The sequence below is a fragment of the Musa acuminata genome, unplaced genomic scaffold (genome assembly GCF_036884655.1).
Source record: "Musa acuminata AAA Group cultivar baxijiao unplaced genomic scaffold, Cavendish_Baxijiao_AAA HiC_scaffold_1137, whole genome shotgun sequence".
Classification (NCBI taxonomy): domain Eukaryota; kingdom Viridiplantae; phylum Streptophyta; class Magnoliopsida; order Zingiberales; family Musaceae; genus Musa; species Musa acuminata.
Window position 1 is genome coordinate 2175001 of NW_027021349.1, and position 23733 is coordinate 2198733.

Here is a 23733-nt window from a genome sequence, read left to right on the forward strand (position 1 = left end):
TTCTTAAGTATCTCTACTCTATTTTGGTCTCATTCTCTTTCCCAACTTGATAACTCACGACCATTTCTCTTTTTCTTCGGTCATTCTCTCAATTTTTCTCAGAAAAGCTAGGAAACCCCTACTCTAAGGAAGAGTAAGATAAGAAAAACCTAATTCTTCCCTTGCCATACATAGGGCTTCAATTTTACTGATTATAGGTTGATCTTATCAGTTGCTTTTGAGTAACCTAGACTTTGAATTAATATTTTATTTTTTAATATGTTTTGTATGATTCTCTTACGGTTCTATGGCCTCTGGTCTGACCTTAATTTGATATCGATGTACTGAGTTGTGATTGTCCCAATTCGAGGTATTCAAAATCCCCTATTTTTTTAGGAGTTCTATTCGAGCTAAATTAACCCCCTTAAGGATATGATTATGTATTGTCCTTTGATATATTTTAAAAGTTCCCTCAAGGTTCTATGAGATTTGGAATTAAGTGAATACCACCTTTATCTACCAAGATATGAGATTTATATGTTCAGACAGTCCCAACCCAATTTGAGCAGAATAGAATAGGTGTTGATAGTTAAATTAAGAGGGTAGTTAAACCTCCAAATGATTTTTTTAAGCTGAAATTAATGTGTATTTTGTTTTATATGTCTTTTAGTGTCCTACAATTTTCATGATAATTCAAGATCATTTAGTCAGCTAGAATAGTGAAATAAAATTTCTTCGTAGAATGGTATGATAGTTTGATTGATACTAATTAGTTCATTTGATTTTAAAGTGAATTGTTGGAAATTTGGCAGTGAAATCTAGATGAATTTTCAGGTTAAGTATAGTTTATTTTATAAGGGATTTTATCGAACTTTTTTTATGAATTATTGTAATAAATTATTATAGATCAACAATTCAAGAGATAAGGTTCTTAATCAAGGCATCTCATGACCCTATGATCTTAATTTGATAGATGTATCGCTTCCTAGCACACTCGATCAATAAGGAACATGATCTTTCCTTGGTATCTTCATTTTTTAGTTCAATCAGGTAAGTATAAGTTTAATTTACTAAAAATAATAGTCGTATAAATTATCGTATACATAAGATATTTTGGAAAGCATGTTTCGACTAATATGATTGTCATGAGCTAAATGTAAATATATGTATTTTGTAAGCATAAAAATATATAAATTGCGATAAAAATATCTTGTATGCATATATATGATGACATGCAGTGTGGGAGTACATGTGTTTTCTATGACGTACGATATGGAAGTGCACAGATATGTTACGACGTACAATGTATATATATGTTATGACATGCAGTGTGGGAGTCTATGTATATACTATGACGTGCGATGTAGGAACACACGTATGTGGGAGTGCACATATATGTTATGATATAAAGTATAGAAGTCCATGAATTTGTTATGTTTCCTATATGTGCATATAAATATTTGAATTATTTTGACATAGAATTTTACCTTTTTATTATGTATATACTATGTTGTAGGGCTATGCTTACTAAAGAAGTCATAGGATGAGATGTCTATCATTAAATGTATTATGTCAATGATTTTGAAATGTTATATATATAACATAATACATACTCACTTGAATAAAGCTATAAAAGCTTATACTTATAGAGTGATTATTCATTATAGACCCTATCTTGTAGCTAAGGATATTAGTACCCCACCCAAGTGATTGGATAAGAAAGTAAGCACATGCAAGCCCATGCCAGCATAAATATAGACGATGACCTGTGAGCATCTTATGTGTATAAATTTTGAACATATTATGTTTGTGTTTTCTCTTGACTAGATGTTATAATTATGTATTGGTGTCAAAAACACTATGTACAAGGAAAACTCTATCATTTGGTTTAGTAAGTTAGCATGTTTTAATCTTAAGATTGCCTACTTTCCGCTGCACTCCTATTGACACCAGTAATGAAATTGAAATGTGACATCCTACTTTAGTCATGCATATCGGGTATGGGTGGAATTAGGAGTAGAGTGTTACAAAGTAGATGAAAAAATACTAAATTAAAAATTATATCTGATATTGATGCAACTATTGCTTCCAAGGTTATTGAAGAATGGAGGATAGTTAAAAAAAAAACATGAGGATACGAATTTCAAGCAGCACTATTAGTTTTGTTGAATAGTATGAAAACCATGGGTACAAATAAAAGATATCATGAAAATAAATGATTTCTTCTAAAAAGTTTATCATTTTGCTCGAGTATGTCAACCTTCAAACATAGAACCTTGAAACAACTTTTAGTTCCATTTACTTGCAAAGTGCAGAAAATTACCTTTTGCAGAAATAGCCCCTCCTGTAACACAACCAGCAACAAATGTATTTGTGGTGTCATGTTTTGCTCGAGCCTAAAAAATATCAAAATATCAAATCAAGTCAGGCTAACAAAAGATGGTCAATAGAATTTCCCCCATCCTTTTACCTTCTCTATAACACACTCAGCAGCTGAGAAAATAAAGCCCATGACAGCAAATGCCTTTGCAGAGCTATAACTTCTCCGCCCCATTTGTTTTGCTGTATATATGAATTGCTGCTTTGCCGTCATCTCATCCTGCATTATAGGATTATCCAGAGCCCCAAGAAACAAGCCCATGAATAGACCAAGTCCACCGCCTAAAATACCAAAATTCAAATATTTGCTTATTTGTTTAATTTGCAAAGTATCAGTGGAAAACAGGGAAAGCAAAAAAGGCCATACAAAGATGGATATCAACTAGTCAGTAATGCATAAAATGAGAACTTTTTGATGCAACCATGTCTTCAAATTAGTCTCAAAATACTTTGATAAGGTCTACAATGCATTGTGTTAGGTATAGGATTGAGTTTTTTCTATCGTAGTTTTCTGTTAATTTTATCAGAATATTGGTATGTGATTTCAGTTAAGCTAGAGCTTAGCTTGTTAATAACTTCCTAGATCAAAATAAATTTTACTGAATTGTTTATTTATTTTGTTCGTTTTGACTACTTAATAAATGTAATTTCACTTCAGTTATTATTTCGAGTTATCTAGGCTTTGTTTACGGCCACAGATACATGATTGATTCTAGTCGTTAAGAGTTCTGTTATATACGATCATAGTGACTAAGACTTATCGGGTAGTTGTCAGCTGGAAGGTGTGTCAAGAGGCCAACAAGGATTTAAATTCAAATCAAATGCTGCTACACAGAGAGATGAAGGCTGGCCCATTATGATTAGGATTCATAAGCCAAGAATACATGCAACAATTTCACGAGATTAAGTGATGATCAAACTGAAAGAGTCCATATCTGAAGAATCTTTATTCTAAAAATTCAGATTGATCTACTTAAGATCAAATAATACTGTCCGATGAAGTAGCAACAGAAAAAGGTTATGATTTTTTTCCCAGAGTCCTCTGGTTAGGCTTCGCAGGGCCTTAATATGCATATAGATGCATCGTATTAGAAAATGTGTTATTATTTTATAAATTGTTATTGGGTTTGCTTAGTGACTAATAAGCCTTGATATCGTCTGATTCTTCTCTCCATTCCTCTAATCTTCTTCCTCCCCACTCTTTATCCTTATCAAACCACCAAACTACATCGGGTTACACCACTCCTAATAATTAATAAACTGACAATCAATAAGAGAAAATAAATCTGTAATATCTAAGTACCGTCCTTATCAACAATTTCTAAGCATTTTCAGTCTTCAATATTTCAGTTCATGATGCAATGCATGTATCACTGACTTGAGAGATTGCTTATGTAATTTAGTATTGATACCATAGATGGAAAATGGCAGTTTAATAGCAATACCATAAGCACATCTCACACCTAGCAAACTTCTTCAGCGACTAAAGTATAGATCCTCTAGGCCTACCATCACCAAGCACACAGAGTTGAGAGAAGAACAATTCATTGTCAAATGCCAAGATGGGTTGAAGCTTAACCACACATACAAGTCCGCAGGGATCAGAAACAAAATCATATGCATGCCTCCTTATTTACAATCAACCTGAGACATTTGAAAATAAGAAAAACACTAAAATTTTTTGTATCTTGAACGAGCACAGACTAGTGCTCCAAGCGTCGCAACCTTCATCAATGCATTGCAACTACGTGAACTCAATCGAGAAGTCCAGCTTTACATGCCGCATTAGCTTTCCGAACTAACGTCGAACACATGGAATGCACTAATAGTCAGTTGGCACACAAGGAGAATCCTCTAAAAGGACCAAAACCAAAAACCAAACCATGAATTCAGGAAAGAAACAGATAAAAATATCGTCTTTCAGCGAGTAAACCGATCCTCATCGCGATTTTAAGAGGAACAGGGAGGCATTTTCACCCATGATGCCACTGACGACGCTGCGGACGGCGCAGTTGTTCCAGATGTCCTGGCCTCGTATCTCCTCCGGCGTCGGGAGCCGCAGCGGCTCTATCCGCGGCTTCTCCTCCTCCTCCTCGGGGGCCTCCCGGGGCTCTCCATCGGCCGCGCCCATGCACCGATCTCGCCCCTCGATCGCACTGTAGAATCCAAGCAAGAAGGAAGTTCGATGAACCAGTGATGACCACCGTGTTTGAAGTGACGACCCAAGATAGCTTTCTCGTTCCGCCACCCGGAACCTACCCGTCGCCTTATTGGAGCAATTGACGGTGCTTGTGGGTCCCCAATGAGCAACTAATATTCAGGTACGCGTTGCAATAAGTAGAAAAAGGATTGCTTCGGGTACGAGAACACGATATTATTTACGATATAAGTTACGAGATCGTGGTTTGCTGTGATTGAGTCGACTTGCTCAGTTTGTCTCGCGACGAATCGTATGGTTCGACTCGTTCCGCTTGGTTTGTGGTGAGAGTCGTGTCCTCTGATGCACTGACATTAACTTCAAATGCTATTATTGATTTGAGTTCCACTGACACTGAGAATACACACTTTATTACATTGAACATGGGAAATAAGAAAGGTGGAAAAAAGAAATAAAAGTTCCCAACAAATCCAACTTGCTTCGTAAGATCTTATTTGAATATTTGTGTTCATAGATCTCAGGTTTGACTGTACGGAAGAAGAACATCTAAGGAGGCACCTCAAGAGTCTTCAGATTCTCAATCTTTTTTCGGTCAAATTCTTAAAAAAAAAAAATTAAAATTTAGTTTTTTTCTCAACGTTTTTACTTCGAAAAAATATCCGTGCAATATATCTTGATGTGTTATTTTATATATTTAACCTTAGTTTAATCTTTTTCCACCCAAAACAGTAGGTTTTGTTGATTGGTTCAGATTGAAATAGTTTATACTAGTTTAATAATATTTTTTTATTAAAAAATAAATCTGTAAAGTGGTATGTACGATGTTGTTGTTCTTATACTGGTGCTAATATTGATAAGAAAAATAAAAAGTTTATCTTTTATCATTTTTCTTTTTTATTTCTGCTTTTTTCTATGTGTGGGTTGTCGTTGTTCTTTGTCTTTGAGTGTTTTTCTTTTTTCTTGAATTGAAAATACAAAAAAAAAAATCATGTAAGTGTACTATATTGTCTTGCTAGTGGTCGATCATTTAATAGTTATTTAGAAAAGATAAATTACATATATTGCATGTATCAAAGATTTCATATTGTACTTTAATGTAAGTTTAAAACAGTAAACTTGTCTTTTGTTACTGTTAATTGTTTTTTTTTTATCAAAACAGTGCATTGCATATAATAAAAAATATCTTGTGACTGAATTTTTATCGTAATGTCACGAACTTATATAGAATAACCTAAGTCATGAGGCACCCTTGCGGTAATTGTCATAGACTTAGTTAGAGCTACCTAAGTTGTGAAACATCATTGCGTCAACTTCTCAAACTTATTTGAGATTATCTAAGTCATGAGACGTCCTTATGATATATGCATCCGCAATGATTAGCCGAGTTGCAATCTTGTGCGAGTCCCGAACGACTTGTAAAACAACAAGTTTAGTAATTTGAAAAATGAGCGACGGTCAAGTCTCGACGTTTCAGAAAACTTTATAAGTAATTCAATGAGCATCTTAAGTGCAAAAGAGATAAGAGGAGAAGGAAAAAAACAAAGACTTTAGAAGGTTGAATAAACAATCATAAGTCCATAAACAACTGTTCGTCGATACGACTGGTTTAGAAAGTCAAAATGTCAAAAACAATGTATGATATTTTTAAAAAAAATTTAAAAATGACATACCACTTGAATAATTTTAAAAAAAAATCAAAGAAATGTAAAATTAAAACTAACATATATCTATTCAGATACAATTCAAAGGGATTTGAAACTTACAAGATATTTTGAGATGTCTTAATGCAAGATTTTTAGATTTTGTCTAAAAACAATTCATCGCGTATCAATAAAACTTTTTTATGGTCAAATTTTTATCAAGTATTTGATATCTAAAAGGTCAAATGTTAAGAAAAAATTACATGAGTGCATGATATTTTTAAAAAATTAAATATTATTTTAAAATTAGAAAATGACACTTTGTGTAGGACCAAAATAATTCTAAAAATATCAAAAAAAATTCCTAAAATAGAAAAACACTGACATATGTTCATCTAGATCTAATTCAAAGGTATCTTAAAATTGTAATAATGTACTATTTTTGGATTTTGGCTAAAAATAATACATTTAAAGGGTCAAATGTCAAAGAACATTGCATGAGTGCATAAGAGTTATAAAGGTAGTTGATCTTCGCTTGTTGAAAGAAGATCGGTAGTGAAAGTCGGTAGCTTCGAGTGAAGAGGAATCGGGAGTGGACGTTGGTCACAACGACCGAACCACTATAAAACTCAGTTTGCATATTTATTCTGTTTTTCATTGTCATTGATATTGCTTTAATTGCTTATTACACTTATTCTAAATCAACCACACTAACATTTTCGATACCATTTTTCATCAAACGAGATTTTGTTGAATCAACGAAAGTTTTCCTTAAACACTAATTCACCTCCTCTCTTAGTGCTGAAACGGTCCTAACACATATTATCCCCCCTCTCAACGTGAGTTGATAGGTTCCTTTTTATACCTGAACCCTAGGCCTTCTCATTGACCGATCCGGGATGAGATCAGGTGAACCACCTGATCATTCTTTGATCTTGATAAGGTAGAGCGATTATCGCTAGTTATTGATGCTGTGCACATCGGGACGTCCTATGGTGCCATTTTGGGGCTGGTGACTTGGAGTCCTACTTAGGTGTCAGCCTCGATGACAGATGAGTTAGTATGGGTCAAAATCATCCCTATGACAAGAATTAAGTAGAAAATTTTAAATTTTAAATTTTAAATACAATATATGTGGAGAATAATAAAATACTTAAATATGAATGGAGTAATAAAAAATTAATCGAAAACACAAATTAAAGAGGAGTGTTATACTAAAAATGTTGAGATGCATAAGTAAAATTGATGGATAAGTTTATACCAAAAAAATATCTCTTTTGTCAAACTAAATTAGATACAATTGAAGTTGTTGTAGTCTTATAATTATATTAATAAAAGAAGAAAATAAAAAAAAATAAAAACTTGAAATAAGGTTCAATCCAACCTTAGATCTCATGATAACCCCTAAAGCACATCTATCTTATTTTAACCTCATCCTTTTACCAACCAGATTACTCATGACTTTCTTACCTCAGCTTTAAGAAAGGGTGAGATAGAAAAAACTCAATTCTTCGCTTGCTATATCTAGGATTTCAATTTTACATATTATAGATTGATCTTTTCAATTCCTTTTGAATAATCTCAACTTCGATTTAATATTTGATTTTTGGATATATTTGTATAAATCTCTTATGTTCTAAAACCTCTAGTATGACTTTAATATGAGATTGGTACATAGAGTTATTAAATGTCCCAATTTGAGGTACTCAGAATCCTTTGTTTACTACGTATGGATTCTATTCGAGTTAAATTGATTAGGTTCTATCCTTTGATATGCTTTAAAAGATTTCCTTAAGCTTATATGAGATTTGAAATTGTATCATTTTTAGATATGAAGTTTATAAATTCAAATAGACCATTTCAACAAAATAGATAGGTATTGATAGTGAATGAGGAGGATAATTTAGCCTCCAAATGATTATGTTTTAAGCTAAAATAGTGTGTATTTAGTTTTATATGTCTCTTATTTTCTACAAAATTTATGATAATTCATGATCGTTTGGTTAGCTAAAATAGTGAAGTAAATTTTTTTCATAAAATTGTGTGATAGTGTGAGTGATACTAACTAGTTCATTTGATTATAGAGTAAATTATTGACAAATTAGTGGTAGAAATTAGATGAATCTTCAAGTTGAGTATGGCCTATTATATTAGGGATTTTATCAAAAAAATTTAATAAATTATTACTATAAATTATTAAAATTAACAATTCAAAAGGTAGGGTTCTTAATTAAGGCATCTAAACTTTATACTTCCAATTTGATAGGTGCACCTCTCCCTAACATACTCAATCATTAAGGAACAAAACATGGCTTTTCATTATCATCTTTATTTTTGAATTAAATCAGGTAAACATAGGCTTAATTCATTATAAAATAGTAGTCATATAAATTATCATATTTATAATGTATTTTGGAATGATATGATTGTCATAAACTAAGTATAAGAATGTATATATTTTATAAGTATAAAAATATATGAATTACAATAAAAAGATCTGTATGCATATATGATGATGTGTGATGTGATAATACATTTATTTTCTATAACGTAGAGTGTGGGAGTGTATGTATATGATACGACTTGCAATGTATGTATATGTTGTAACATGTGGTGTAGGAATACGTTTATATATTATGACATGCGGTGTGAGAATATATATATATATATATATATATATATATATATATATATATATATATATATATATATATATATATATATATATATATGATGCAAGAGTACATATATATATTATGACGTGTGATGTGGAAGTGCATGTATATATTACAATAACATATAGTATAGGAGTGCACGTATATATTATGATATAGGGTATAGAAGTCCATAAATTTGTTATGTTTTAAATTATTTCAATGTGGGATTTTATTTTTTTATTTTGTATATGGTATGTTGTAGGGTTTTGATTGCTAAATAAGCTATGAGATGAGGTATTTACTATTAAATATTTTTTATCAATGATTTTAAAATATTATATACATGACATGGTATATGCTCATCTAAATAAAACTATAAACACTTATATTTACTAAGTGATTACTCACTATAGATTCTATTTTACAAGTAAATATACTAATACCCCTCCCAAATGATTGGGTAGGGAAGTGAACACATGCAAGCTTATGATAATAGAGATATGAACAATGACCTATGAACATTTGTATGTGTATAACTTTTGAACATGTTTTTCTTTTGTTTAAAGATTATAATTATGTATAGATGTTAAAATCATTATGTACAAACGAAACTCTATTATTTTATTTAATAAATTAGCTAATATTATTTACTTTTCTGCTACACTCCTATTGATAGCAGTAAAAAAATTAAAAAAGTGACATCATACTTTAATCACACCTGGATAAGACTAAGAGTAAAATGTTACATAGAAAATTTTCTTTAAACCAAAATTTTTACATATATTGTTAACCAAGCTCAAATTAAAAAAAATTATATATATATATACATTATAAATTATTAGAAATATAAAAAATAAAGAGAAAAAAGAAAAATGACACATCGTTCAAATGCTCAAAAATTCATAAAAATATCAAACAAATCTCTAAAATAGAAAACCGATGACATATGTCTATAAGCATTCTATTCAAAGCTTTCCTAAAAATTTGAGATCATTTTAAACAGTATATCTATACAATGCATTATTCTTTTATTTTTTCTCAAAAATAATGAATCACCTATTAGGAAATATTTTTTCTAGACCAAATTTTCTATATATATTGAAGACTTATTTAGAAACTCAAATGTGAAAAAACATTGAATGAATGCATTATAATTTGTTAGAAATAGAAAAACAAGGAGAAAAAAAGAAAATGACATAGTTCATATGCTCAAAAATATATAAAAATATCAAACAAATTCTCTAAAATAGAAAACTAGTGATGTATGTTAAGTGTCTTATTCAAAGCTTTTGTAAAATTTAAGATAATTTTAAATAGTGTGTCTATACACTTATTTTTTAATTTTCCTCAATAATAGTGCATCACCTATTAAGAAATCCTTTTCTCTAAACCAAATTTTCAACATATAACCTATTTAAAAAATCAAATGCGAAAAACATTACATTGATGCCTTATAATTTTTTTAGAAATACAAAATAAAAAATAACACACTATTAAAATGCTAAAAAATTCATAAAATATCAAAAGAATTCTCTAAAATGAAAAACCAATAACATATGTTCATAAATGTTATATTCAAAGCTTTTTTAAAAGTTTGAGATTGACTAATGCATCAATGGAATGCATTGTTTTTGAATTTTCCTCAATTAACAATGCGTCACCTATTAGGAAAATTTTCTTTATACCAAATTTTTAGTATTTATTGTAGACCTTTTTAAAGCTCAAATATATAAAAAAAAATATTGCATGGATGAATTATAATTTGTTGGAAATGAAATATACAAGACGAAAATAGCACACTATTCTAGACAAAAATTTTATTTTTATAAAGAAGGCTCAAAATATTAGTAGCAAAATAAGAAGTTTTCATAGCACTGTTTTAAATAGTAAACATCAATACAACCCTAAAATAATCCTAACTACACAATAAACGTAAAGTTTATATTTCCTAACAAATATTTTTACAGAGGCATAACTTGAAATAACTATCAAAGCTCTATTAAAAACAATATTGGCTGGTACTATAGTTTTTGAACCTTAAAAATAAGAAATACTCAAACCTTAGAATCCTTGGTAGCGACGAAATAGAAGCTCACAGGAGCCGATGTTACCGACTATAGAACTCAATCCAACAATATTGGCTGGTACTATAGTTTTAGAACCTTAAAAATAAGAAATACTCAAACCTTAGAATCCTTGGTAGCGACAAAATAAAAGCTCACAGGAGCCGATGTTACCAACTATAGAACTCAATCCCACAATATTGGCTGGTACTATAGTTTTAGAACCTTAAAAATAAGAAATACTCAAACCTTAGAATCCTTGGTAGCGACGAAATAGAAGCTCATAGGAACCGATGTTACCGACTATAGAACTCAATCCGACAATGCTTAGAAGCTATGAAATACACCAACAACAACAAAAGCCGATGTTACCGACTATAGAACTCAATCCGACAATGCTTAGAAGCTATGAAATACACTAACAACAACAACGGTGAAATAAGAAACGACCGACCGAAGATGACTGGTAAATGTAAAATATGAATGCACAGTATATGATAAAAAAAAATTCAAGTTAAATTAATTTTTTTTATCGAATTTAATTTTATATGAACCCAAATGATTTTTCAAGATTAATATTATCTTTTTTTAAATAAAAAAACTATTTAAATATGTTTTTAAGCAGAGACACTATATGAATAAAACATGTTCCTGACACTCTATACGAATATCTTTTTCTTAGCCCACTCCTTTTCTCATGTCACTTTCGAGATGTTGACATGAAGGAATAAAACATGTTTTTATTGGAATAAGTAGTAAAAATTCTGGTAAAAACTAAGTGCTATATGATTGAACTTAACAGCATTCAACGGACCATCTGAAAAGATTGTGGCAGTGTACTCTGTGCAATGCAAATTTCCAAGTCACTGCATCATTGCAACGACGTATGATAAAAAGTGTTGGTTTATCATTCAATACTATATACAAAAAAGTGCAAAACAATTCAGCGAAATGATGAGAAATGCTCAAATATTACGATCACAAACATGTGCCATGAGCTAACAATGAAAAGAAATATAAGCAGCAATCTGTCATTAGTTCTACTGATTGGTAATATTCTCATCCAGGGAGCAAAAGTATCTTGTTTGGAACATAGATGCAAACATAAGCAGGTGTAGCAGTGTATGAACAACCATCAAGTGGATTATATACTTTTTTTTTTTCTCCAAACATTTACCTAATGTCTCCACGTATAGTAGCTAGAATGACATTGTAACCCCCCGACCGAAATAAATTTCTGTTCTTAAAACAGAAGTTTCTTCGGATCCACTTACGCTCTAATGTAAATTTTAATCATTCCAAAATCTTCACATCTGTAACTCAAACCACAAAACTAAGTGGTTTCATAGCCCACCTCTCTGCTATCTGATGAGCTAATTATTCGCCCAACGATAACAGTGATATCATCTAGCTTACCCCCTGCATCAAACAACAACAGAACCTTGCATTTAATATTTGATGAAGACAATGACAACATAATGTCCACAGTTAAGTGCACGGCAGAAGCAATTTATTCAAACCAACAAGATTAAGAATCCATGCCTGTTAATTTTCTTCCAAGAATTTTCTTCCACCAGGGTACATCAAAGCCCTGCATTAAAATACCATGTTATGTAACTTCCGATAAATTTTTCAGGTCTAGCTAACAAGTTCTCTGCAATGGGAACATTTTTTTTTCCAGAAAATGTTCTTGCAAAAGAAAATTACCGGATTCTGTAAAGCAGTTCGACCAAACTTTTAAAGAACAGCCTCACAATCAAAGTCCTTAGCTTTTGCAAAGTACCGGAAAACAAGATATTCTGATCTAACTTGTCTACTAGCTTTATTGACCATAACCACATTGATAGGAAAAAAAAAAAAAAAAGAACTTCATGCACTTGGCCCTTTGTACACTATCCCATCATAAAATAAAAAAGACGTTTGAAAGTATTTCCGTACCCTACTCCTGGCTTCCATGGAATATGGTGAATCAAAATTTGGATCCTTCGAATGATTACTTGCTAAATTGGCTAGTATCTTTGCTACAATGGAAAGAATGGATTCTATTAGAAAATAAAACTTTAAGTTAAATTTAGAATTTTTTTGAATTGTAAACAAACCAGCCTCGGCCACTTCTGGAGACCCAGAGACAGTAGAAATTATTTCATGATCGAAGACATTGTCGAAAAGGCCATCCGAGCCCATGACAACTATATCTCCTTCCATCAACTCAACAGTACATACCTGTCAGGTAAATAACAGTATTCCATAGTAAGTGAAATTGCTTCATATGTAGAAGAGCCAGCAAATTATGAGCTGAAAAAACTACAGAATAAGAAGCATAAGATGGGATATAGATGCAGCTGCTTCAGAAGGTTCTCAAAAGAGAGTGAGACTCTGTTTGCAACACAAAATTTACAACTTCAAAAACTGTGGTCAAAGATGCATCCACACATGTTATGAATTGCAAGTAAAATTTGCATGAGAGAACATTTAAATTAACAGTACATTGGATACATGAGAACATAATGGCCATGCCTTTTTATTGTCAAGAATGCTCCTAGGACTGAGTTCAACACAATCGAAAACTCGCATTAGTTCTGGTGACCACTTAACGGAAACCTATCCTTTGCACTGCATTCATACAAAGCTGCTACCTAACTAGTTGTGATAAGCAGACAGAACAAAGCCTGATTACTTTACATAATGCAAGACATATAAGCTTGTTGTGCAATTGAAGTTGAAGATCACATTAATATGGCACATATGGGTAATACAAGCCTTCTTTAACATTATCTGAAGCAGTTCAAAATTAAATTTTATTTTCAACTGTTAGTGTTTCAGATGATACAGCAGTATTCAGTGTAACTTTCAATTCTATAGCAAAATGAAAAAGAAGTTTTTCTTGTCTTATCTCTTTAATTTTTGGTTCTCCACTCCAGCAGAAGGTTCATTTTACCTGCCAATTGTTCGAGTTCAAATCTAAAAATAACTTTAGATGGCATCACAAGCATAGATCAGTTTTTGCAACATTGAGTACAAATTTTGGTAAACAATAAAGCACTATCCAAGTAATTTATCATCCATACATTTCTTTTCTAGTTAATAAGGAGTTTGATATTTCAAATGAGCAAATAAATTATGAATATGTTCAACTAAACATATGTCCTATTAAATCACTGTATTAGATGACAGAGTAATGAGATACTGAAAGCAGTCTTAAATGCCAATGCTGATCTAAAGTCCATTTGAAATATTTAATATTTCATGTCAGGTCCCAGTCAGAGGTACACTACAAAAGGAACAAACTAGAGAATCAGCAAACGAAGTTCAGGAAGAAGATGACCAGAAAAAGAATCTAATAAGATTCAAGACAAAAGAATTACCATGGCATCCTGATATGTTTGTCCAATTTTCTCAGAGCTCAATTGGTAAGGACAGTCAAAATAATGTTCTTGTGGAGATGTCGCAAAGACTACTTGCCCTGTACAAGAGAATGAGGGAATAGGAAAAAGCCAATCTAAATTCACACAGATTGTGTGGCAAGAACCACAAAAGAAACAAAACTAGGATATTCATTTATTCATGAATCACCTCTTCGTATAAGTCGAAGTCCACAATCTCCTACATTTGCTACTTTTAAGGTTGCATCCTTCTCCAACATTGCAATTATACTATCCATAGCAGGCAAGCAGTAAGTATCTGCCCTCAACTTTTGAATCGTTCAAACAATCACACACTAATGAAGGAGAAGCAACCATACATCCAGTGGCTATAATTTATAACAGAAAGAAGAAAAAAAGAAAAGAAAGAAGCCACATATAGATTAGTTGATCTGCTCAAATTGCAACAATTATTATCAAGGCATTAACTTCACAAGATTGCATTTGTAACAGTTTAGTGACATTTATATCATATTCTGTGAGGAAATGCAAATAAAAAACATCTCAATTATGTCCAATTTTATTGAAGGTTGCCCCATGTAAAAACAAAATGCACTGTCATAACTAATACGACTACCATACTTGACAGATAATTCATCATTAATAATTGCTTAATGTCTCGATAGTGATACAATAAAAAAAGTTAAATGTCAGTGCATGAGAAATGCAAACAATGTAGAATCACTTGTTAGTTCATAGGTTTCCTCAATAAAGTAATACATTTGTAATCTTTACTAAAACATGAATGTCTTCATGCTACTGCAGATATATGTCATGTGGTCCATATTTCCAGCAAGCATTGCTTAGTAATGAGAAGGCTCAAATACTAATCATTTGTGCAGATGGTACAGTTGTCCATATCATGAGAGAAATGAAACATGTTATCAACCATGAAACACAGTTCTCGTGAAGCACATGAACATACTATGATAAGCAAATAATAAACTGATATTAAAAGAAGAGAAATCATACAAGTTCAGGTATACTAAGAGACTCTGTATGTCTGTGCTCACAGCCAGTTACAATCCTTGAAGCAAATGTGACCTAGGTACTTATGATCCTTGAAGCATATATATAGTGTACATTGAAATGATATAGGCACTCAGAATAGGGACAACATAAATTTAGGGCCTGACATTCTGAAGCGTGAAGCAATAGCATATATTCATAGAAATTTATATTATTAGAAACAAGAATTGTCTCCCCCATCTCAATAATTACAATGCTCCTCTCACAAGAGAGAAAAAGAACATGTATCGAAACCCTTGTTAGTTCAGAGACAATCTTCACATTCCCTCTCAAGGATGTATTAGCAAGAAGTAGATAAGTCATGCAGCACACCGATCTTCTACACAAATCTATTCATGAATAGTTGTGCTAAAATCCAGAGCAACAATGTATGAGGATTCACACCAAAAGAAACAAAAGGAAGACTAACATAACACTTACACAGTAGCTGAACCTACAGAGGAGGTTGCAGCATGAGCCTTTCTCATGAGAGCTTGAGGATCATAACTGACCTGTCAAAAGGTTAAAATTTTGTCTGATGCATCGGTGAAAGATCTAACTAATCTATGTGCACATTTCTAAGTTGTTTTTCTTTTCAAGGGAAAAAGTATTACGATGGCTTAAAGTTTGTGGACCAAGCAAATAGCTTGATTTCTTATACATAAGTGACACAAGCTAACATACTTCGTGTGCACTGAGATCATCAAAGATGAATTATTTGTGAGCAGCCAAGGCAAAAGATGCAACGAAGGGCCAAAATTTTCTGATGCTAGGTCGTTAATAAACAAGACATCCATAGACCCTCGAGTGATTTTGAGAAATGCATGATTAGCTGAGACAGCACAAACTGTTGCTTTGCTCAATAGAAAAAGCTTTTTGAGAGATCCAATGTAGGTTTGGCCCTTTATGCTTCTTGAAAATTATGATCATCTCCTATTTTCCGAGTCATGAAATATACCTCTTCATCAACAACTAGCCCGGAAGCATTTGCCATCAACTCTTGCGAAAAGAGTGCAGGATCGATGCTCTGTTCCGCCCACCTGCCAGTCATCAAAACTTTGAACACATCGATCAATAATATGAAGAAGCACGACCATAAAGAAAAGGCCAATTTAGAGGGATAAACTCCCCACCCGGAAACACCATCGGCTACCGCAAGAATTCCACCATTGTGATTGGTCACGAAGAAGGCGTCCTCTCCGCCCTTATCGACCTTAGAAAGAAAAGAACCGATCACGCGACACTCAAACTAGCACAAAAGAAGTGGCAAAACAAATGCAAAGCAGCGCAAATCTCAAAACATCAGAAAGAAATCACAGTTTCAAGCCACCTTTGCTGGGTGCGGTATGAGATGACTTCCACACGACAAGGACAACTCCGACCTACACAACCAAAACATCATCGTCGTCGTCGTCGTCGTTAAACCTCAATTCGAGCTAAGAGAAGCCCTAGAATCGCGAAAGGTTTCACCTGATTTGCCGATGCGCGGAGGGAGAGAAGCGGCTCCGCCTGGGGATAGTGGAGGCATCGGAGGAGGGATGGAGAGGGGAGGGGGAGGGAAGGAGGAGGCGGTGGGGGTGAGGGATGGAGAGCCTCCCCATCGCTTCTGTTGTAGGGTTTGGGTGGGGAAATGAGGAGGGCGAAGTACCGATATATACCGGTGGGTGGTTCGCCGCTCGTGAGATGGATTGGGATTGGGAGGAGGGAAGCGGTTGTTACGTGTTGGGAAGCCGATGCTTGATTACGAGGAATTTTAACACATCCATCCTTATAAAGACTCAAAATAATATATTTGTTCCTCTAAGGATGGATATGTTAAAATGCATAGTACCATTAAATCCATGTTATAGTGTAAAACCTTTAGGTTTTGTATGAACATATAATAAAGTTAATATTATAGAAATCATCAATTTTAGATGTACTATATAATTTTACCTTATTATTATGAAAAATGAGTCATCTCATCCATATTTTCTGGATATAAATCTCCGTATTTTCACTTAAGTTGCATATTATGAGTTTTTGAATAATATTTATTGAGTCTGTTTAATCTAGTTGTTTATTGAGTTTGTTTGATTTAGTTAGAATCAAGTAGAGATTTATTTAATATTTATTTATTATTAAGAATCTAAGTTCTGATGGACCCTAGGTAGAATTTTTTAAATAGTGATGTAACCCTTTCTTTTAATCAATCAATCAATGAAATATTATTCTAGTTTGTTATAATAAACCCTAAGAGGTCGATCCTCGAAGTGATTATTCTCATTCCATTTTCTTTCTTTTCCACGATAAGATTTTAAGGTCTTATCATTGCACTAATCATTAAGGTAAGTTTTACTTCTGATTTAAACTGACATTTTTGCATTTTCATGTCTCTTTTCAAAAAAAAAATATTATTATGGTATTTAAGATGAAAATAAGTTAAATTTTACAAATACATATATATTTAAATTAAAATTCAAAGAAGTACATAACAGCACCAGTGGTCTAATGGAATTTTTATCAACAGAACCTTTGCATATTTTTTTACAATGTACTAACATTTAGGAGTCATGTAATAGGAGATTCAAAGAAAGCATCAACATATTTTAGTACCATTAAATCCATGTTATATTGTAAAACCTTTAGGTTTTGTATGAACATATAATAAAGTTAATATTATAGAAATCATCAATTTTGGATGTACCATATAATTTTACCTTATTATTATGAAAAAGGAATTATCTCATCCATGTTTTCTCTAACAAAGGAGACTATAAGTCTCCATATCTTCACTTAAGTTGCACCAATCATTGAGGTAAGTTATACTTGTGGTTTAAACTCATCTTTTTCATTTTCTTGTCTCTTTCCCAAAAAAAATATATTAATAGTATTTCAGATGAAGACAGCAAAATATTCATAAATACCTATATATTTAAATTAAATTCCAAAAGAGAACATAACAGCACCAGTGGTCTAGTGGTAGAATAGTACCCTGCCACGGTACAGACCCGGGTTCGATTCCCGGCTGGTGCATGCTAATTTTTAGAAACATTAAGGTGCCATTTAATAGGAGATTCATAGAAAGCATCAACAAACATATTTTAGTCCCTAAAACCAACACAAGCTGAAAAGATTATTCCAGAAACCAACACAAACATATTTTATTCATACCATACATGTTAAGTTAAGATAGGATGTCTTTTTTTATTTATTTATTTATATTACTGCTATCGATAGGAATGTAACGAAAATAGATAATCTTAAGATTAAAATATATTAATTATTAAATAAAATGATAACATTGCTCGTGTACATAATATTTTTGATACTTGTACATAATCTATAACGTATAAAAAAAAATCCAAACATAAAATTTTTAAAATTTTTACACACATAATATATCAAAAAGTTATATGTATAAAATGTTCATATGTTGGTATGGGCTTACAGGTACTCACTTCCCAACCAAATCACTTGAGTAAAGTACTAATATCCTTACTTATAAAATAGGATCTTTAGTAAGTAATCACTTAATAAATATAAGTCTTTATAATTTTATTCAAGTGAGCATACATCATGTCATGTATACCATATTTCAAAATCATTGTCATAAGATAATTAACAATAAACACTTTATCCTATGATTTTTTTAGCGAGCATAACCCTACACATAGTATCTGCACAATAAAAACATAAGATTCTACGTCAAAATAATTTAGAATACTTATATACATACATAATAAATATAATAAATTCATAGACTTCTACACTCCATATCATAACATATACATGCATTCTCACATTACATGTCATATATATATATATATATATATATATATATATATATATATATATATATATATGCACTCTCATATTGTACATCATAAAATATACATGTACTCCCACACCATATGTCATGATATATACATACACTCAAACACCATACGTTATAGCAGATACGTGCAGATACATTAATGACCGAGTATACTAGGGAATGATACACCTATTAAATTGAAAGCACAGGGTCATGAGATATGTTAATTAAGAACCCTATAGAAGTGTTGATTCATAATAAATCATTACAATAATCCATAAAAAATAATAAAATATCTCATTAATAAACTATACTTAAGTTAAAATTTTACCTAAGATTCCACCACCAATTTTTCAACAATTTATTTTAAAATCAAATGAACTAACTAGCATCAATCAAACTATCACACAATTCTACGAAGCAATCTTGCTTTCCTATTCTAGCTGACCAAACTATCTTGAATTATCATGAAATTTTATAAAAAGATAGGAGATATATAAACTAAATACAGACCAAATTTTAGCTTAAAATAGAATAATTTAGAGGCTAAACTACCCTCTTGATTCAACTACCAATACCTATTTTATTATGTTAAAATTGGATTGGGATTGTTTGGACTTGTAAATCTCATATCTTAGTGTAGAGAGGTGGTATTCACTCAAACTAAATCTCACATATCCTAAGAAATCTTTTAAAATATAGTAAAAGGCTAGAGCCTAATCATATATCTAAGGGGGTTAATTTAGCTTGAATATAATCCCTTCTTAGAAAATAAGATAGTTTGAGTACCTCAGATTAACACAGTAATAACTCTATACACCAATCTCATATTAAAGTCATACTAGAGATCTTAGAACCATAAGATAATCATCCAAAATATATTAAAAAATATAAATTTGAATTCTAGGTTACTCAAAAGTAGTTGAAAAAATCAATTTATAATTTATAAAAGTGAAACCCTAGGTATAGCAAGAGAGATTTTTTTTTTTTTTTTTTTTTTTTATCTCAATCTTCATTAGAGTTGAGGTTTCATGGCCTCCTTGAGAGAAGCTAAGAGAATACTGAAAAAAAAAAAAAAAAGTTATGGGTTATCAGGTTGATAAAGAGGATGAGGCCAAATTAAGGTGTTTAAAAGATGGCCTTAAGGTCTTGGATTCAATCCCATTATGCCTCATTTCAACTTTTCCTTTTCTTTTATTTTTTTACTAAAATAATTTAACTGTTGCAACAACCTTAATTGAGTTTAATTTGATTTAACAAAAATAATATTTTTATCTAAACTCATCATTCAATCTCACTTAAGTATCTCAATATTTAGTGTAACACTCCTCTTTGATTTACATCATCATTTAATTTTTTTTATTACTTCATCCATGACTAAATAATTGATGATCCTTTATATATATGACGTTTAAAACTTAAATTTTATTATTTTAATTATATTTAAACTTATTCAAGTCTTAAGATTCACTTAAGACTGATTAAAATTCAACTGTAACTTCTAATCACTATATGCATACTTATTACTATAACTTAATTTCATATTCAAGTTAATTTTAACTTGTTGCATTATAATGTAAACATTAATACTTATACATACTCAACCAATATTTTATATAATATTAAAAATAATATTTTTGAAAAACATGTACTTTAATGTTACGAGTTAAAAATATGAATATATCATTTATCGTATTCATGAATTTTTTAAACATCACAAAATGTATTTCCTTTTTTCTTTTCTTTCTCAAGATCAAACATATTTAGACAAGGCAAGCATCAAGGGAGTGAAATGTGAACACTTCATAAGCTTTATTGATTCAGCCAACAACAAATGCTATTTTCAATCACAAATTTTGTTGCAATCTTGAAAACAAAGGAGAAGCACCACATACTGAACAAGGGAGGGAGTTTGTTGCTCTTAGGTGGCGGTAGCTTCGTAGCCCACAATGCCTCTTGTCATGTAAAAGCTACTTAAAACTTGTCTACAGAAACACCATTCCTGACTACTTCATATGCATCTCGGCTCCGGGTTTTCTTCAGTCCAGTGGCAAAATGGACCTTGGTTCCTTCAGTGGACACACAACTTACTTTCACCCAAATCAAGACCTTAGTCTTAATTCCCTCGATATCAGCCAGCTTTCCCTTCTCCAAGTACCCAGTCACTGTGGTGAAGAAACGCAAGACCGATGAATCCTTGTACCCGACTTCACATACAGATGGTATGAATACAGCAAGCTTCCCTGTCTCTTCATTGAACTCATAGTTGGTGGCGTCCTCCGGGAAGAGGCCTATTGGCATATCGTACTCCTTTAGTAGTTCAGCCAATGGTTTCTGCATCTTTCCTGGGACAATTTTTTCCAATTAGTAGTACAATAAGATGTGAGGGAGCATCCAAACACTTGTTACATGATATGCAATTTAGGATGAGAAACAAAAGAAAAGGTCATAACTTATGAATTCCATATTAGTTAATGAAGAAGGAAAGATTTTCAATAGAACATTTTGTTTTGTTTCTCTAGATAAAATCAGTTAAATGCAAGGACAAGCTTGTCACCTCCATCAAATATCAAAAGGAAAAGGAATACATGTATCTCTTCTAGCTCGTGACTTATTAACATGATGAAGGCCAGTATGATAATTATCTAAAATTATAGGAAGTTGATTATCTGTGATGTTGTAAGGATGCATGTTTTCTCTGCTGTTCTCCTCATGAACACAGCAAAAACGACTGAGGAACCAAAAAGTAATGGGTGTCAGTTAAAAGATATGAACCCATTTAGACCGGAACTGCACTTTGAAGAATGTGACTTACTTTCTTTAGTGTTTTAAGGTCACAGATGTCTGCTTGGTGCATAGGCTACTTTGTGTGTGGTAAACCAGATGTAGAATGCCAATGTTGTGATCTTCCTTGATCACCATATTATGCACATTCAATTATCTAATGTAAATAGTGAAAATATGTGTTTGCAGAATGAATTGTTATAAATAAGTTAAGCTAGGGCATAATGGAAAAAGTATGATACTTGTATTTATGACACACAAATATATCTTCAAATAATGTAGATGTTCATCATCGTCCAATAGCAAAAGCATTTCAGAGCAAGGATTTAAATATTTGATGGATTGGTTACTGATATATTCCAACCGATATTTATCAGTCTAACCAAGTACCAATATTGAAATGTATGGCTTGATACAAGTACAATACCACCAAAGGAACAACATCTCACTATGATGAAGATCGTGATGAAAAAGAAAAATCATTGTAGTACAACCAATTCACAATCAGAATATGAATAACTAAAAGAACAACATCTCACTATGATGAAAATAGTCAAATGAATGCATGTGATATCTGAAGGAAAAGCTCATTCTTCATCGGTTACTTCAGAATCAGAATGAGATCAATCTAGATTAACAAGAAGAGGAAATTTGAAAATCGAGTAAGCATTGATTTCATTTTCTAAGAAAAACTTAAAAAGTAAATAAATAATGTCAATAGAATGGAGCAGAGGAAAATTGGAGATCATATATGCACCTTTGATTTTGTTGACTAGCCATTTTGCTCCTCCTTCGATGCTGTTGGAAAGTGACTGATAATAAAAAACAAGATCATCACCATGAGAGAAAATATGGTTATCACAAATATGCATCAATTCAAATAGATCAACTTTTATATGCATATAACCATTCCAAATTTAGTTTGTTTATGCATAATCTTCAACTCGAGCTCCTATATTCCATATAGGGTCACAGCGCTACACAGAATTACCCATCTACAAATAATTACTTCAGTCCTCTTATTGACAGAACTAAATTTGGAAGTCGAATAATGCACAAAATGCATGTTTACCTTGCTAAATCTTGACTACTATACACCATTTTGAAAATGACAATTTCTAATAAGAGTATCATTTCACGAATTCTGCTCTCCAAAACACTTGTCATTGGACATCTACTGATCCTAATGATCAATGCGGCTTCCAAATTCAATGACCCGTAACATAAGCATTCAAAATAATTCATTATTCAATATATATGAGATTAATAAAGAGCTCCCAGCAAACAAATCCATGGCAACACAATATGGGTTACCAAAATCAGAATCTTTATACAGTTACCACGCAAGATCGGCCACAATTCACCTTCCAATTCAACATTAGGCATCGAGATTTCAACTTAAAAGGTCAACCCCAATCATCGCCTAAAAATAAAATCGATATCGAGTGCGAGACGGCAAATCGAACCAATGCAGTTATCGTACACCAGAAGAAATCAATGAGCAACTGCGTCAAACATCGGATCCAATTTAAAGATTCTAGGGATGGCGCATAGACGAAAAGCTTACATTGATGTCGTCACCGACGGAGGAGATCTCTTTGCCGGCTTTCTTGCTGAACCAGTAGGTTCCGGCCTTGTTCATTATTTGATCCATCTCCCCTGCCCCTCTCTCTCTCACCCACTCTCGTGGAATCGAGATCCCAATTCCCTTTCTTCGTCGTCTGCGTAAGAAGAATACGAGGGGGAAGAGGGATAGGACTCCTTTCTGTTTCCTTCCCGTATTATTTGTCGTGTATGTCGATTTCCATCCGCATAAAAAGGTTCCGATTGAACCTGTCCAACAATAT

General features: G+C 32.1%; 3 protein-coding genes and 1 non-coding gene across 6 annotated transcripts in view; 1 reads left to right on the plus strand and 3 right to left on the minus strand.

Annotated features, from left to right (window-relative positions):
• Positions 1–4573, minus strand: part of LOC103974001 (mitochondrial import inner membrane translocase subunit TIM22-4) — a 6455-nt gene extending 1882 nt beyond the window's left edge. The window contains exons 1-3 of the mRNA XM_009388713.3: positions 4336–4573; positions 2450–2640; positions 2303–2375 (exon numbers count right to left, since the gene is read on the minus strand). Of these exons, the coding sequence (XP_009386988.2) occupies positions 2303–2375; positions 2450–2640; positions 4336–4489 (418 nt within the window). The 5' untranslated portion in view covers positions 4490–4573. The remainder of the gene's footprint in view (positions 1–2302; positions 2376–2449; positions 2641–4335) is intronic.
• Positions 4574–11881: 7308 nt separating this feature from the next.
• LOC103974003 (probable protein phosphatase 2C 1) lies at positions 11882–16984 on the minus strand. 3 transcript variants are annotated; one of them, XM_009388715.3, is made up of 11 exons: positions 16777–16978; positions 16637–16688; positions 16440–16519; positions 16265–16346; positions 15748–15818; positions 14450–14529; positions 14242–14339; positions 12976–13099; positions 12815–12897; positions 12419–12467; positions 11882–12295 (listed from the first exon to the last, which is right to left on the minus strand). In XM_009388715.3, the coding sequence occupies exons 1-11, from the start codon at positions 16905–16907 to the stop codon at positions 12210–12212; spliced, it is 936 nt and encodes a 311-aa protein (XP_009386990.1). In that variant the 5' UTR covers positions 16908–16978; the 3' UTR covers positions 11882–12209. The 3 variants fall into 3 exon arrangements, with proteins under 3 accessions (XP_009386990.1, XP_065034790.1, XP_018677214.1); XM_018821669.2 differs by having other exon boundaries at positions 12002–12295; positions 12815–12892; positions 12980–13099; positions 16777–16984; XM_065178718.1 differs by lacking the exons at positions 15748–15818; positions 16637–16688; positions 16777–16978 and having other exon boundaries at positions 16440–16507.
• A 1266-nt stretch (positions 16985–18250) lies between these two features.
• On the plus strand, positions 18251–18321 carry TRNAG-GCC (transfer RNA glycine (anticodon GCC)). Its single transcript has one exon. It is a non-coding gene; the product is annotated as a tRNA-Gly (tRNA).
• A 2565-nt stretch (positions 18322–20886) lies between these two features.
• On the minus strand, positions 20887–23658 carry LOC103974004 (uncharacterized protein At5g01610). The gene is made up of 3 exons (XM_009388716.3): positions 23454–23658; positions 22644–22698; positions 20887–21447 (listed from the first exon to the last, which is right to left on the minus strand). The coding sequence occupies exons 1-3, from the start codon at positions 23538–23540 to the stop codon at positions 21077–21079; spliced, it is 513 nt and encodes a 170-aa protein (XP_009386991.1). The 5' UTR covers positions 23541–23658; the 3' UTR covers positions 20887–21076.
• Between the last annotated feature and the right edge of the window lie 75 nt (positions 23659–23733).

Coding starts and splice junctions, on each gene's coding strand:
- LOC103974003 (XM_009388715.3), bottom strand. CDS start 16,907: ATGGGGAGGCTCTCCATCCCTCACCCCCACCGCCTCCTCCTTCCCTCC. Junction 15,819..16,264: donor GGCTAGTTGTTGATGAAGAG/GTATATTTCATG, acceptor ACCTTTTGACAG/GTCAGTTATGATCCTCAAGC. Junction 14,340..14,449: donor ACTTCGACTTATACGAAGAG/GTGATTCATGAA, acceptor TCTCTTGTACAG/GGCAAGTAGTCTTTGCGACA.
- LOC103974004 (XM_009388716.3), bottom strand. CDS start 23,540: ATGGATCAAATAATGAACAAGGCCGGAACCTACTGGTTCAGCAAGAAA. Junction 22,699..23,453: donor CCGTCGGTGACGACATCAAT/GTAAGCTTTTCG, acceptor TTTTATTATCAG/TCACTTTCCAACAGCATCGA. Junction 21,448..22,643: donor GCTAGTCAACAAAATCAAAG/GTGCATATATGA, acceptor AAATTGTCCCAG/GAAAGATGCAGAAACCATTG.